Source organism: Adelges cooleyi, unplaced genomic scaffold (genome assembly GCF_023614345.1).
Source record: "Adelges cooleyi isolate 19-005CV unplaced genomic scaffold, UGA_ACOO_1.1 ACOO_flye_CR_arks_rails_tigmint_CR_PRNA_9, whole genome shotgun sequence".
Taxonomy (NCBI): Eukaryota; Metazoa; Arthropoda; class Insecta; order Hemiptera; family Adelgidae; genus Adelges; species Adelges cooleyi.
This window is the reverse complement of record NW_026096579.1, coordinates 353,226-370,547: the sequence shown is the minus strand read 5'-3', so window position 1 is coordinate 370,547 and position 17,322 is coordinate 353,226. Positions and strand designations below refer to the sequence as shown.

The 17,322-nt window shown below is 30.1% G+C and overlaps 1 protein-coding gene and 1 long non-coding RNA gene across 2 annotated transcripts; both read left to right on the top strand.

Annotated features, from left to right (window-relative positions):
- Nucleotides 1-3,097: 3,097 nt before the first annotated feature.
- Nucleotides 3,098-11,501, top strand: LOC126846460 (uncharacterized). Its single transcript, XR_007686884.1, has 4 exons — nucleotides 3,098-3,245; nucleotides 10,845-11,137; nucleotides 11,198-11,317; nucleotides 11,379-11,501. It is a non-coding gene; the product is annotated as an uncharacterized LOC126846460 (long non-coding RNA).
- Nucleotides 11,502-11,588: 87 nt separating this feature from the next.
- Nucleotides 11,589-12,301, top strand: LOC126846459 (multiple inositol polyphosphate phosphatase 1-like). The gene is made up of 3 exons (XM_050585869.1): nucleotides 11,589-11,677; nucleotides 11,744-11,853; nucleotides 11,946-12,301. Exons 2-3 carry the CDS (start codon nucleotides 11,825-11,827, stop codon nucleotides 12,295-12,297), a joined length of 381 nt encoding a protein of 126 aa, XP_050441826.1. The 5' UTR covers nucleotides 11,589-11,677; nucleotides 11,744-11,824; the 3' UTR covers nucleotides 12,298-12,301.
- The last annotated feature ends 5,021 nt before the right edge of the window (nucleotides 12,302-17,322 follow it).

The window sequence follows — 17,322 nt, the reverse complement described above, 5'->3', positions numbered from 1 at the left end:
TATATACATATATTATATCCTATATATATGTATGCTTGTATCATATATGTGTATATTGTCGATTTGTGACATATGTACAAAAAATAAGGATGTTTTTTTAAGATAAATAAGCTATACAATTGCAAAAATTGGATTTTGCTTAACATAAAGATATTATTAATTATGATTATATTTGCAAATATGCTATTATTTAGTTAATTTTTCACTAGATTATTGTTATTTAACACTATAATTTTATTCTGTTGGTATGTAAATTAAAGATGTAGAAGTATCCACGTATGGGTTATAAACGCTGCTCGATTGTTAGGAATAAAAAAATATTATAGGAACATATTTAAGCACAAAAATAATTTTATTTTTATGTAGGCGCTCCTATTTTCCCGTGAGTCGGGAGCGGTCGTATTACATGGTACCAGCTCCGATTTGACGAGATGAAGCAATATAATGAACAAAAGTAGATAGATTTTCTTGCTTCACATGGTAGTTACAGGATAGGTCGATTCATTAGCACGATAATATTGATATTAGAAGGTAAAGGACTAGAAAATATAAATAAATTTAAAGGACAAGTATGAGTAATTTTAAGTTTTTATTTACGAGGGTATTAGATAGTAATATTTAAATTTATTCGAATTTCGAATACAAGGATTAATCGCTCGTTAAGTAGATGTAGAGTACTAGAGCTTTAGGTGTAGAAAGTCTTTTCTACATTACTTTTTTAGACCTTTGTTAAACTGGACACGAAACGTATCTCTCGAATGGGCTTGTAGCACCCAGGGCCCGGGTGTCTATAAGTAGCGATTGTCGCTTTTCTGAAGCTGATAAATACGCTGGCCAAACGTAAAATTTTAAAGCGGTGCTCAAATTATTTTTTGAGATATTTAAATCAAATTTCATTTACATACTTTATACGATGCGATTTAAGTAAAATTATATATTTTAACATTGCCATTCTTCTGCTATTTTTACCGCTATCATCAGTTAGAATTTAATGCCACCACATTTTATTTGCCACATGTTTGCCAAATTGACACCACATTTATACGAGACAAGTTAGAATTCGGAATTGGTTATTACGATCTGCTAGAGCAAAAAGTAGCCAAGTTTGTTTCTATTAGAGCGGATCGACTTTCGAAAAAAAAAAAAGTAGTGCACTACATCTGTTAGGCTCTTTGAGTTATTTATTTTGTGGCCAGTTTGGATTAACTCCGTCCATTTTTACTTGATCTATTTGGCATTATGGTTTTCTTGGCTGATCACCGATTTTTATGTGGGTTAATAATCAAATTAGTGTCGCTTTACACAGTGTATTTTTTTTTTAATGACAATTTAATGAAACGTTTTAATTTATTTACTACATAATTGTACTTTATTTATTTTGCGTAGAATCAAAATGAATATGATAATCAGCAAATTAGCTGTACTCCGTTTAAGTAGGTTGGTGTTATATTCTATTATATATAAAACATTAAATAATAATTACCCATTTGATATATTATTAACGTATGAAGGAATTTTGAAATTTATTTATGATAGAACTTATATAAATAACGATTACTCATTTTATATTAATTAAATCTAAGGGATAAACTTTTAAAAATAAAATTAATATTAAGAATGATGGATAATGCTTTATGATATTTCATAAACATACCTTATTTAAATGTATACATATATGTTATTGTTATTGTTTTACGGCACATGTTTTAATAACTAAATGAGTTTCAGGCACCCAAATGGTCCCCAGATCAACAAATAATTCAAAACTATTATATTTAAAATTGTCGTTTTCACGACAAATTTACTAATACAAGTAATTTTCATTTATTATGTATAAATATTAAAATAAATAAATATAACTTGACCTACTGACTTAATCTAACGCGCAAGTAACACGACTTCAATATTTTTTTAAGGTCAAAGGTATTATTGTTTTTTTATCGTCGTGTAAATTACCCTGGGTCCGATATTTTTTCGACTACTAAGCGTTTCTCTGTTAGTCTTCTTTTCTGTTTCTTTTATAAACATTTTATAAAATTTATTTTATTTTACTATTATTATTGTTTTATTTTGTATAAGTTAAATGAAGTATTTTTTTTAAGCACGCAGATAAGCAGCACTTAAGATGGTGAATGTATATGATAAATTATTTTTAGCAACGTTTTTCATCATTATCATTAGGATTAACGTAATTACACATATATATTGTGAGATAAACATACAATGAATTTTTCTTTTATAGTTGTTTTCAGTTATCTTGTATGCGTTGCTTAGCCAACTTAACTCAAAATATTTTAAACAATAACAATATAATGTAGCCCATATTTCTCCCATATTACCTTTTTATGTGGAATAAGAATAAGACAACCACTAGTAGCTTATTAAGACTTTGAGAACACTACTAGTTATTTTATAGAGGGTTGACCTACAAGTTTTTCAATGAAAACGACAAGATAAGGGATGGTTGATTGTTGAAACTAACCAAAGGTCAAAATAACAGACCTACAACATCTCAGGACTGTGTTTCGATTTCTGTGGTATGGGTGTCTCGGATTCCATATGGGCTCTTGTAGGTATACAGCAGCAGCAATTTGTTCTGACAGAACCGACGATGATACCATTTTAACAGCGGTTAATCGCCGAAAATCAAACAATTTTGTTTTTTCAGCGATTCTCACGCGTGTAGCTAAAATCGTAAAACGCTACACGCGGTCAGTGGGGACACTACATATTTATTTCTATACTGTTGATAAAATCGCTAAATCGCCAACACGCTACAAGCTATCGCAAAAACGCAAAACGCTCTCAGTGGGGCCTTAGCTTAATAACCTTTATTTTCAGGGTATTTGTACATATCTTATTTATTTTTCTTAGTACCCATTTTCATTTGTATAACTTAGGTCTGAGGTCAGACCTCATTAGGGGAGAAGCAGCTGTAACGGTCACATCTTGCCACCCGTTAAAACTCGCCACAAAATGTGCATTATTAGCAGTTTACCCCGATTAGCATGTAAGCCATTATAGGAAGGGGAGACAACAGAAGTACGGGACAATGCCAGGGGCACCGATGCCCAGTTAGTTGACTTACTACCATCTTCGGACCAAGACCTAATTATTCTAAAGCCATTACTTATTATTTCACGTTACCTTATTTTTTTATAATTGTTTTAACTTTACCAGTACTCGTGTGTCCGTTCAACTCCGCCATTATCTGGACTAACTACAGAGAACGCTTTAGGATCCAGGTAAAGGAGTAATATATATATGTAAATAGTTTTACTTATTTAATAAACCTGTTTTCGTTTCGCTGCACCCTTGAGAGTTAAGTTGTTTTAAGGTACGATCGCCTGTTAAGCTCCTCAGGCTATATAGCAAATTTACAATGGATACTTTAGGGATATTTAAGTGTAGATACGGCCTAGCCATCCATCCCGTCTTCGGGTCCACTAATTTAATCCAATCGACTGTCGTTTCGGCCTAGCTTAGCCAACTAGCCAAACAGACACGTTACAGTGTTAACATTTAGTTGGGCCAATTATTTATTTAGTACGTACAACTAGAAATTGATTGTGTCACTATATTATTTCATAGTTTAAGTTGGACCAATTATGTAACATTTCCTGTGTTGGAGGAAGGTACAAAAATCAATTGTAAAAATACCTATATGAAGTATATTTTATGTCAACAAAAACCAATAAATCATTAAGTATATAAAAATATTTTTTTTTTTATAATTGTATCTTTTAGTTTTCCATTTTAAAAACATTGACAATTAAGTATTTTAGAAACCATTATGTTTTGAACAAAACTTAAATGGATATAATATATTTTATTTAACAAATATTATTCAAACTATATAAAAACAGTTTTAGTAAATTATGACGCAAAGGCAATGCTATTTGTAAAAAACAGAACGTTTATGTTTCTAATAAACACCAGAGGCAGACAAAATATTTCGCTAGCAAAAAAACAATTTTGGTAAGCGTTGTATGAAAAAATTGTCAAATATTTCAAATATTCCTGATATTATTAGGACCAAATAAGTCAAAATATTAAATATATTATTATACAGATCTTTGAATCAGAAAAGCATTAATGAATAAGTTTCTTACAAAGAAAACCGTTCAAATAAAATAATATATTTGGCACAATATTTAGAGAGACGGGTAAAATATATGTCTAGTAAAAGACAAATTTGGTTAGCGTTGTACAAAATATTTGAAATGTTTCCGATATTATTAGATCCCAATAAGCCAAAATGTTAAATATATTAATAAACAGAGTCTCAAGTCAGAGTATCATTGATGAATAAGTTTCTTACAAAGAAACCCGTTCAAATAACAAAACATGTAAGGCACAAAATTTACCTTGTGAGAGCTAATAATTTAAGTAAATAATTAACTCCTAAAATACAAATTATGTCCAACTAAATGTCTGGTTATTAACGGGTCACAATAAATTTGTAGTTGAAATAACTAACTCATATGTGTTCCTGTAATCATTTAGTTGGGCCGATTTAGTTCTTCCTGCTAGAAATTCACTCTGTCTCTATATTATCCCATATTTAAAGTAGGATCAATAGTTAATTGTAATTATTATTATACATATAGATATGCTAAGTATATGTGTGTTAAAATACTTAAAATTTAAAAACTTTATGTCACTTTTAATATGATAAAGTATTTTTATATTATTTTATTGAATTTATTTTTTAGCCGAATAATATCTAAATGTATATTGGACTAATATTTGATTTGAATTTGTGAGTCCAACTTATTCTTCTTACTGACTTATAGGAAAACAGTTATCGGCATTAGTGTGCCACAGTAACCAAAAAAAAAATTATTATAATTAATGAATGACGAATTTATAGCAACTAACTAAACTATTGAAAATTGATGATCTTATATATTTTACCTTAGAATAAAATTGCTATAAATTTACAGAAAATTTGAATATTTCTTAACATTCAGCAATGTATTGATGAAATTGGTATAGACTGATTGACTACAATAGTTGAATACCTACACCAAATTGGCGGTTGGTAGTAAATATTAATTTTAACCACACTGAAAACAAATGATTAAAATATATAAATAAGTTTCTTAGATACTTAAATAATAATATATGGTAAATCAACAAATATAAATATACACATATATTTGTTATAATTATTCAAGTAAGTAAATAGTAGTAGTAATTTAGTTGCGGGCAGGGAAAAGGCACAAGACATATTCGTGTTTCCTTCAAAGGAAGGAAAGTACTTGTGTTTTTCATTTTCATTTTGAATTTACTTCGAGTTCATAGGCTATCAGAATTAAAACGTAGACTGTGTTTAAAGTAACCGAAGAAAATTCATCTTAACATCATTAAGAGGCCTTCACACCTGTGTATATTCTATCGAAAACAACTCTAAACTAAGCGTAGGTACTCTAAAATACGTTAATTGACAATTATTTTAAAAACTAGTAGACATTATTCAATACTTGTTTGATGCATGATTTGTAGTACATTTTTAATTTTGGTTTTAAATCTTATTGTAAAGATATAAATTCTCCAAAATCGGGATTTAAACTTTAAAATTTTTATATTATATAGATTGGGGGGAAGGGATTATTCTTGTTTGTAAGGTAACTCCAGAAGTCACAGATAAAAAAAACTGATAAAAACATGTTGAAGTTATGAGTTAGGACTTTTGGGAAGTTTTAAGCAAATCGTTCTTGTTTATATAAGCATAAATTAACTTTATCATGTTTTAATTTTTTTTTTTTTTACAAGAACAAAATCAGTTAAGCCTTAGTCATCAGAACATTATACATATCTGGATTTTTCTAAAACCATGTATTTGTACATGGTTTGAAATAATATATTATGAGTGTTAAGTTCTAACAAGCTTAATTGATAGTACCCCATCAAGAAGCATAATATTATGTATAATATATTAAATTGGATAATTTGGTATCGCTTTTACAAACTGTGTTGCTGATAGTATAATATTTCCTACTTTTTGTTTTTTTCAAACCGATAAATTTGTACACAGTTAACCTTCATATTTTTGTAGTATAACATGAAAACACGTTATTATTTGAACAATGCACGTGTAAAATATTTTTCTGCTCGTGTATTACAACTTAGATTGAGAGGTTTTTGCCCTTCGGAATATGCCTTGTTATTTAGAAGCTAGCTTGATAAATCAGAAAACACAACTTAATAAATTGTTATCTAAATAAATTGCGGCTCTTGTATGGTTATAATGATTTATCAATCTACCTTATAAATAACGAGGCATATTCCGAGGGACAGAGGTCTCTTAGTACATGTGAATTGTTTAAATAATATCGTGTTTTCGTTTTAAACTAAAAAAAATATGAAGCTTCCTGTGTTCAAATTTATCGGTTAAAAAAAGAAACCAACCCCAGCAAATACTTTTATACTAACAGTTACACAATTAATAAAGGCGATACCAAATTATCCAATTTAATACACTAATCATAATATGCATCTTGAAGGGCATTAATAAATAAACTTGTTTTTACTTAACACCAAAAATAAATTACTTCAAAACATATAAGCCATTAAAAATACATATGTTTATAAAAAATCCAGATATGTGTAATATTCTACTAATTTAGAGTTATTATCGATAGGAAATACACGGGTGTAGAAGCCTACCAATAATGTCAAGGTGGATTTTCTCCGGTTACATTAAACCCGGTCTATGTATTAATTCTGATAGCCTAAGAACTCGAAGTAAATTCAAAACGAAAAGTAAAAAAACAAGTATCATCTTTCCTTTGAAGGAAACACATTCTAACACGAATATGTCTTGTGCCTTTTCCCTGCCCGCAACTAACTTAATACTACTATTTACTTACTCGTATAATTATAACAAATATATGTGTATATTTATATTTGTTGATTTACAATATAATTATTTAAATACCTAAGAAGCTTATTTACATTTTTTAATCATTTGTTTTCAGTATGGTCAATATTAATATAGACTATCTCCACTTAAATTGATAATTGTTATTTTCTGCAACTACCAACCGCAAATTTGGCATATTAAATTCAGAACTCGATGTAAATTCTAAAAGAAAAGTAAAAAAACCAGTACCATCTTTCCCTTGAAGGAAACATATTGGAACATGAATATGTCTTGTGCCTTTCCCCTGCCCGAAATTAACTTACTACTTCTATTTACTTATACAACTTTCTTAGTGTGCTGGTTTATACTATGCTTGGTTTGAACCTACTGACCACAGATTCGAATCAAATTGTTTAGTTGAAAGTAATTTTATCAGTGTAATCTGACTGTACTGGCTTTATTATACATATAGATTTAGCTGATCAGTCAGACATCGTACCACAATATAACATAATGTTGAAAACAATGTGAACAATTGCATAAAATGTATTATCTACTCTCAACATACTGCTCTGGCTACTAATTGTATTTAAATAAAATATCGAAATAATCGAAAACTAGAAGAAAAATAAAATATAGACCAGGGTAAATGTCTTGCATATGAACTATCATCCTCAGCTATATATAGATACAGGGTGATCCACTTATCGTGTACAACTCAATATCTCATTAAAATTATTTTTTTCATAATTTTTTTATACAATGTGATCTCAATTTTTCACAATTATTTTTTGGTTTTACCTCATCCCAACTTTCTTTTTTTGCTGGCAATTTTTGAAACTTAAAAGGTCACGTACATATTTTATTAACTTTTTAAATTGAGAATAGTATACTAAAATTGTTGACTGGTCGATAACCAGTTTCAGATGACTATTTATTTTCACATACACACCTAGCATGAACGTAGACCATTTATATATTTTCAAGGGAAGGCGGCTAAAGAAAATTTTGGGGGAGAGATATTTCTTTAGCCGTCCTCCCTTGAAAATACATAAATGTTCTAAGTTCATGCTAAGTGTGAAAATCACTGTTCATTAAACGCTTCTATGCAAATCTGTCGATAGTAGTATTTTTATCCAAGAGGACTAGTACAGTAGAGTATTGGCATAATGTAATCAAAGCAATGAGGGAACGGAGAGGTTACAGGTCTACAAGAATTATTATAAATAAAAGTGATAAAATTGAATAAAATCGCTTTCAAATAAACGCTTTGATGCTCATTTGTAAATACAGAACCTTCATTTAAGACTTTCTAACTTTGCTGGTTTATACTGTGCTTGGTTTGGACTGTACTGGCTTGAAAATACTAACTACCGATTTGCATCGAAGCGTTTTTTCGAAAGTGATTTTATCACTTTCAGATTTAAAAATTCCTGTAAACCTGTGACCTCCCCGTCCCCAATATGCCCCGACCCAACTATGTTCCGTCCCCACTATGCACCGACCCCACTGTACTGGTTTTTTTTTTTTTTGCAAAAACTTAGTGGACCAAATACACATATACAATGTCTTGTTATATTTTGTTGGAATGGTCGACGATTCATGTTCCAATCGTTTGTACTCCATAGTTTAAATTATAATCGCTTATTCTCAATAAAATTAATATTTATGTATTATATACTTCCATTAAAGCAATCTCACACAAACTATTTATACTTCATAGATTATATTATTTCAAAGCTATATTATACTTCTATTTTACTAGATTGACAATGTACAAAATAAAATGCAACTAAAAAAACCTTTTCATAGATCCTTAAAATGTAAAGGGTGGGATAGTGAAACGGGTTTTACCATTTAAATACATTAGAAAATCGCCGTTTTACTGCCTCATCCTGTATATTAATTTCTTGTTATTTTCTAAAGAAAAATCGATTTTCTTACATTTAAATTAAAATAAATCGTATACTGGTACTGTGATGGAGAAAACAATAAATTTTACCTACATATATTACTTATTAGTTAAATATTACTAACGTGTATAGCCACTAGCGGTCGGCTGTTGCCTGTTATTTAACAATAACCTATTATGGAGATTTTAAAAATTGTGTTTTTTTAATAATAGCATAAGAGCAGTATCATGATGTTAAACGTTCACGAGATTTGATCTAGTCATAAAATAAAGTATTATCATTTATGACTTAATTATTATTAAAATTTATCTTAATAGTAATAGTACATAGTAATAAAATAATGAAATATTTTACACGAAATTAGAGCTACAAGTTGATAAACTAAAAAATTAAAATTAGCACGAAGCAGATTATCTAATATTAGACAATTTAAACAATCAAGCGTGAATCTCTTTAAATGAATAACAGTATAACAATATACAGAACATTAGTTTTCCTTTAAAAAAATTGTGTAATAAAAAATACATTTTGAGGCGGTATACTGCATAAAAACCAACACTTAATCTGAATACAAAAAACAACAGACCTCTTCATTGCTAGCAGGTAGTTGGACCTTTTATACTCATAGTTGACCTTCGGTACGGTAATATAACGCAGGCGATAAAATTACGAGATAACAACAGCGGTTTTGTCGTATCAGAATCATTAAGTGTCTTAATAAGTTCACGGATAGGTTTTTTTCCCAATAAATCGTGTGTCTACTATAATCAGTTACACGATTTAGTCGTCTGTGATATCATGTAATAAACACAATATAATGATACCGACCGTTGGGCCCTAACCTATCATAAAACGGATAGACGTTACCAACTGATAGTTTTTAGTGTCTGTTTGTTTCTCACATCTGGTACACCGGGTTTTTAGTTAAAAAAAAAAAAAAAAAAAAATTGAATTTGAGTAAACTTTAAGTAAAAAGTGGTACTTGAGCACAAAACCTAATAGTATCATTCTGCATAGATATACATAAAATTGTTTTAATGATTTGATCAATTTTTTTTAAAGATTTTAGGTGTTTTTGTTAAAATATACGAAATCTGCGAAAACACTGTTTCCCGGCAATTAAAAAAAAAACTGTAGTGCCGAATTTTTTTCCCGTTTAATATGTTATGGGTACATATGAGTTCCAACTACTGGCAAATTTTCAACACAAAAGTTTTAAAACTACCGCTAAAAACCCCGAAAAACAAAAAAACTTGTACCCCCCCTGGGGGGGTGAGAAATGGGTATAGTTTAAGTTTGACACAACTGACGTGTGCGGGCATACCAAATAATTATTTCCTATACATTTCAACTCGATCCGACTCTTTTTCTCGAAATTATAGCCATTAAAAGTTCTAACATAAAAACTCGTACGGTTTTTTTTTGGTTTTTTCAACTTTCGTCTGTGAAGAGTTAAACTTTTTCAACTTTTACCCCCCCAAAGTACCAACTAGACAAAATTTGTGATTAATAGAGTTGCTATTCGAAGGAATTGGTCAAGTATTAAAAAAGTTACAGGGTATACAGCGAAAAAAAAAGCCCACATCAGAGTAAAACCAATACCTTCTCGCTTTGCATCGAAGCTAAAACATGAAAGACCGCAAGTGGAGAACATCCTTAATGGCTCCATTGGCCGCAAACTTTATGGCTGTACTTTTCTTGAATGACAATAAAGAGTACAGAGTAGCGTTTCATTTCAACGAAAAACGTATGACCATAACGCTTAATGACGGGTCTACGTGTGAAGTATGTTTGTGGTCAGAAATAAAAAAAAAATTGGAAAAATATATACACGAATATAGTTGTGGGTTGGGTATCGATATAAATTATCCATCTTATTCCCAATCCAATCCGTATTGGTTTTTTTTCACGATGACAGCATACAGATTGGTTTCCTCTGATGAAATTAAAAAAACACGGAGTAAGTACAGAACCACTTGTACTTCTTTGTTTCCAATTGTCTGAACAATCTATGAACTAAATTAGACAACAGTTTAGTTCATGCAATTTGTTTTGTAACATAGGTGATACACCAGTTCAGTTTTTTGCGGTCATGCGGCATAACATGACAGTGCCATCGGACGACTTTCTTAATGAATGGACACGTTATAATGTTTATAAATACAAAATTACCGCAAGAGCACAAATGTGCTGGCATGATATTAACTCCATTCGAAGTTGGCGTTGGTATATCAAAGATTACCACAGAAATAGCAAAGACAATGTTTACCGTTATCGAATAGAAGACATAGCTAACCGCATTCGGAGAGCTTTTCCAAACTTATTTAGCAAACCGTTCAATTCTGCAAACTATAAGGTACAACGGGTACTATTAAACATAATATTATAGAAGCTATTCCTCATATTTCAATTATAGGTATCGTCAAGGCCAGAGCAAATTTGCAAGGATACTGCAGAAATGTTTTTGCAAGGTCTTTTTAAAAACAATAGCATTACCAGCGTACCCGAATGGGAGCATAGTAATCTGTTATTAATGGTAACGGTTAATTGCATTTGAAGTTTTCCTTATTTTAATAACGATGCATTTATTAAATTAGATGGATAAACTGAATACATATGATTCGGAAGATATTGCTGAATCTGAAAAATTCAAAAAAAGTGACGACATAAAAAATGTTTTAAAAAGGGTTGCAATCAAAATGGGGCTTGAACCTGGAGCACTTGGTGATGGTAAACGCAACAAACATTCTTTATGTAACAAACTTTGATATCCTATTAAAGTGGTTTTGGTTTTGGTTTTATTAACTATGCATATGATGTGTGTCGCTTTGAAAGATCTTATGAGGACCAATCATTTCCCGCGTTGTGCAGGATATTCTGCCGAAAAGATCTTAAAGTAAGTATTATATTTTATGAATCATTATTATACTATGTTTAAATCGATGTTTACACATTAATTCAGGCATTGGAATACATCGACGATCTATTATGGTACTATACTGCTGGTTATGGAAATCCTTCAAACTTACAAAAAGCTTGTCCTATGGCCAGAAGTCTTTTAGAATCTTTCGAGTATAATAATTATCAAATCAAATTTTTTTTTTTTACCAATTATAGAAAACCACATTTTAAATAATGCGTTTGTCTAACTAATCTACTTTCAGAAGAAAAACTGAAGAACGCGGTCCTATTGGTGCTTTTCATTTCGGTAACGCTGATGACATATTTATTGTATATGTCATGCTGGGTCTAGCCAAAGATGATGTTTCATTAACGGCAGATAACTACAAAGAAATGGCGGACCGTGAGTGGAGGACTTCCTTGATGTCTCCATGGCTTGCGAACTTCATGGCTGTACTTTTCAAAAGCAATAGTGATGAATACAGAGTAGCGTTTTATTTCAACGAAAGACATACGACCATAACGCTAAATGACGGGTCTCCGTGTGAAGAGTGTCCGTGGACCGAAATTGAAAAGTTGTTAATGAAATATATTAATGACAATCAGTGTATTTAGGTTGACAACAAAACTAATTGTTTCTCCATTTTTATTCGTTTTATTCTTAATCTAATATAACATAATACATACCTATCATAAAATATGTTTTGTGTACGACCAATTGAGTTTATAAACCCCAATAAATAGCTATACATCTCACATATCATTTAATTTTTATAAAGTATCTAATTATTATCCTGTACTAACAATATTAGAGGTCAACAATTATCATATTTTATATGCGTTTTGTTTAAATAAATTTGTTATACTTAAAAATACGAATAAAAATTATCACATATATATTGAATATATTTAGTAGAAGTCAAACGTCTAAATTAAATCCAACGGTAAAGGCTGTGATAGGAACATAACAAGAGATTTCGGATGGGTTGGGGTTGTTCAAATAAGTATTTCCGTTAGTAGAGAAATTGGGACAACTAATGAAGATTGTATTTTAGGTCTCACGATACTGTTAGTTTTTAAAGTATTATTTCTATTTTATTGTTGAATTAAAATTATATTATAGACGGAAAATACCGCCTTCCATGATGAATCTAACCTATATTTTAGACTGTCAGTTTTTAAAATGGATTTTGAACACAATAGTTCTGAATTAAGTTTCAGTGATAGTTTTCAAAACTGATTATGATTACGAGATAATGTATCGAAAAATTTACCTACACGACGTGAACCGTTTTCAAATGTGTTTTATAAACTTTATTATGTTTATTATAACTACGGTATATTATGCCACGCTAGGAAATGTTGTTGTAGGATTCGGTATAAAAACACTCATTGTATACATGTTCATATCGTAAAAAGGCGTTTACATGTTTTGTTATTTTCCAAATTGTTGCAAGTATAATATATATATTGCATCAGTCCCACGGAGCTGAAATAATAATTATTAAAAAAACATATATCAGCCGCAATTAACTCGCATGTATTTATACGACAATTTATTTTTTTTGTTTGATGTAGGTTCATATAATACTATTAGTTTTTATAACAATATTATACATATTGTTGTTTTTAAGTTTTCACATTATTTGTTGTTCCTAAAAATGATTTTTCAGATAGATTAAATATAAAACCAATTTTACCCGAATGGATTTACACTCACGGTTTTGGTTTATTATGCGATCTGATAGATTCGCGTCGAAGCGTTTATTTGAAAGTGATATCATTATGCATTTGTTGTAGTCATACAGAAAAAACAGAAATTATACACAAATGTGATTATAATTTATTCTACATATAAAAAAAAAATAAAAAGTTCTTATCGATTATGACCTAATTATTAGAAAGACGGTTTTATTTTAGTTACAGAAAGAAAGAAGTTTAGGATAATGTACTTTGTCTATTTTAAGTCATAACCCATTTGAAATAAAATAATATTACTAAAAAAAAAAAAACATAAGTGCTCGATAAGTCATCCAATAATAAATATAAAAAATTGTATAGTAATAGTGTTTTTGTTTTTTTTAGTGCTTTTAATCATTATAAAAAAAATATTTGAACGTTAGATACAGTGACATGTGTTTAAATGTAAATATTTATCGTCGGCCTACGCCATTAGGGTTTAAAATCAAGAACTTAAATTACATAAATGATTTATATCATTAAATTCTATTATAAATACTCGTAGTGACTAGTATAGTGCCAGCAGTGTCAACTCGACTTTATAATTTAGTTAAACGATTGAATCTTGCGTTTGCAAAAGAAAACCGTGTTGCGTTTCAAACAATTTTTTTTTTAAAATGTACGGTTTTTCTTGTTTATGTGCTTTTGTAGTGTTTTTCTCGTACCCGATGTCCGTGAACGCTAATACCGCCAACTATGTGAATATGATGAACGCGCTTCTGGCGAATCCCGGATGGCGCGATTTGGATGAACTAGAAATTGTAGTCATGCCAAAAGACACGCCAAATTCCGGAAATCAACATTTTAAGGTGGATCACTTGCTTCGGACTTATCAGGACGGACCGATAGTGAACGAAGACAATTTACAAGACAAAATCGTAGAAGCCAATCACTTCTCGACATGTAATTTCGCCGTTGTATTCGCCAAATTGTTGAATTACCAAATGAGCATAGAAGGACGGCACCTCTACGAGTCACTTTTGGAAACAATCGAGATGATGGATCCAGTCTTTTTGCGCGTACAACACGCGTTTATAGTATTTCGCCGATTGTCTCCGCACACTGAAGAGCTCAATGCCCAACTGTCAATAATACTAGATGAATTTTTCAACAATGACTTCAGCGACATCCCTAACGACGATGTCCGTGATATCCTGATCGAGACCACAGATAGGATCTTCTGGTTTTTTTTTACGTTTTGCTGGACGAAACTCGAGCAAGTTAATGCTAGTCCTGACTTGGTAACGCCAACGAACGACCTATTGGATTCATTTAGACGGCTTGTTGACGATTTCATACAAACAGATTATCCAAGCTTTGGATTTACATACCATTCGGCCCCGAGCAGTAGCAGATTAAAGTAGACGGATTGATAATAAGATGATAAATAGAAAATTTTGGGTGTTTTTGAAAGGTGTGCGACATTCATGGACAAAATAGAAAAATCGATTTGTCGTTCTGACAGTGTGACTAACCTAGAAAAATAGAAGTATTCCCGTTTTGTCCAAAGTAAACCGAAATAATGGTGACATCTTATTTAAATGATACTTTTTTAAACATACTTGTTACATAGCAATCTATAACAATAAATGTACACTTATTGAAACCTTACATTTTGTTTCTCTTTGAATCTTTATAGCAATTAGTAACTACAACGCCATGCTTTCTCGTTCCAGAAACACATACGACCATTATCACACGATAACAGATGAATACTTTTTATTTTATTATTTTTAAAGTAGTTTTAAGCCTTCAAATTTTTGCCCTTTTATTACCTATCATATACTTCGTATCAAAGCGTTTATTTAAAAGGTGATAATATTTATTTCAGCATTGTAATAATTCCTAAATTTTCTTATAGACTTGTGACCTTGCCGTCCTTATTTGGCACAATCCTACTTAGTTACCTTTTTTTTATAGTTTAGTTTATTTTCCTTAATGCCTCCGAGACTATTTTGTCATTTGAGTTAGTTAATCATAAAAACAAAATATATTCAGTTTCTAAAAATAAAACGTGTACGAACTACAGACATGGTAAGCATTAAAATCATCTTACTATTTTACCGAAGAATTTTTACATAGACTTCAGATACTTAATTTAACATCGTTACAAAAGGAAAATGTTGCTTAAAAAAATATAAAATTATTATGTCTTATAAGACATTTATTTGTATGGAACATACGTCGCACATGTTAACAAAAGAAAAAAATCTCTACTGGTAGAAATACTTTCATCGATAAAAACATTGTACCTAATAACAATAATGTGCTTAAAATATAAATCGTATTTAACAGATTTCATGAAAACATTTTTGGATGCCTTTTGACTTTTGATTCACTCACATATATCAACCTAGAAATTGAGTACAGTCAAAGTATAATTTTTCCTTTTTTTCTCAATAAAAAAAAGTTCAACGTCAGATAGTCGAGACAATCGATATAATTTTCAAATTTAAAACCCTAAAAGTCAGAGTTGGGTATATTTATGTATAAAAGTTTTATACTTCAACATGTATGGAACACATCGAAGCTAAAATAGAGTTACTTATGCCCAAAGAAAGAAAATCTAAAATTAATCGTTTAAATTCTTAAGAATTATTTCAAATTTTGAATCGTTTTTAATTTTTAACTGAAAAATTACGACGCTCAATATATTTTTAAAAATAGTCGAATTAGTTTTAAAGTTGTATGGAGTTTTTACCTTTAAACATAGCACAAATAAATGCTGTTTAAAAGTATCTAGCAATTGTTTTTAATATTCGTAAATTCTAGTGCTTCGTGCTCGTTTATTATTTGTAAGTACGGCAGTTTTTTTCTGTATATAAAAATTCCATTCTGATTTCATAATTTCACAACTACCTTGTCTTTTCAATCGTAACGAGAAAAACAACACAAAAACAAAATATAACCTACTCGCATTTTCCATAATGCAAACACCTTAGTAACTAAAACAGTAGCATTTTTGTTTACTATAAGATATTTGTTTTTATGCATTGGCCGTTGACATACACTACACCACCGTTTCGAAAAAGTACAATTTTATACATGCGAATTGTTATATAACTATATATCATTATCTCGTCGATAATTGTTATTCCATACAATATTGCCAAGTAAAATAAAACTCGCCATAAGCCTTACAGAATTTTTTGAAAAACACTAATATTCATAAGGGTTTATAACAATTGGTGGGTGTTCCCACATAGGTACGTCATTCCCAATGTTAGAAAAATAAATAATTTCAACTGGGTGTACTTAAAATTAGTACATATATTAAGACCTTTATGTGAACAAATTGCATTTCTGTTGGAAAATTAAATTTTATTAGACTGTTAAATTATTTACTCTGTACACACAACAGGTAATTACATTTTAATTTTACTATTTTTAGGGGGTTTACTTAAATAAGAAAAAAATAGTTTTTACTACAGATCTTTTAAAATTTGTTTGTCAATTATGTTATAATAGCTTGAGAATAAAATGATTAAAAATGGAAAAACAATAAGTTTTGTTGTTAATCTAAACACACTGATTGTCATTAATATATTTCTTTAACAGCTTTTCAATTTCGGTCCACGGACATTCTTCACATGGAGAGCCATTATTTAGCGTTATGGTTGTACGTTTTTCGTTGAAATAAAACGCTACTCTGTATTCATCACTATTGCTTTTGAAAAGTACAGCCATGAAGTTCGCAAGCCATGGAGACATCAAGGAACTCCTCCACTCACGGTCCGCCATTTCTTCGTAGTTATCTGCCGTTAATGGAACATCATCTTTGAGTAGACCCAGCATGGCATATATATTAAATATGTTATAAGCGTTTCCAAAATGAAATGCACCTTTTAGACCGCCTCCTTCAGTTTTTGTTCTGAAAATAAAAGTAAGTTTGTTAGACAA

What these genes read in the sequence shown, in the direction of transcription:
- LOC126846459 (XM_050585869.1), top strand. Translation starts at nt 11,825, where the DNA reads ATGGCCAGAAGTCTTTTAGAATCTTTCGA. An exon ending in AGTCTTTTAGAATCTTTCGA is followed by an intron (nt 11,854 to 11,945) that starts GTATAATAATTA and finishes ATCTACTTTCAG; the next exon opens with AAGAAAAACTGAAGAACGCG.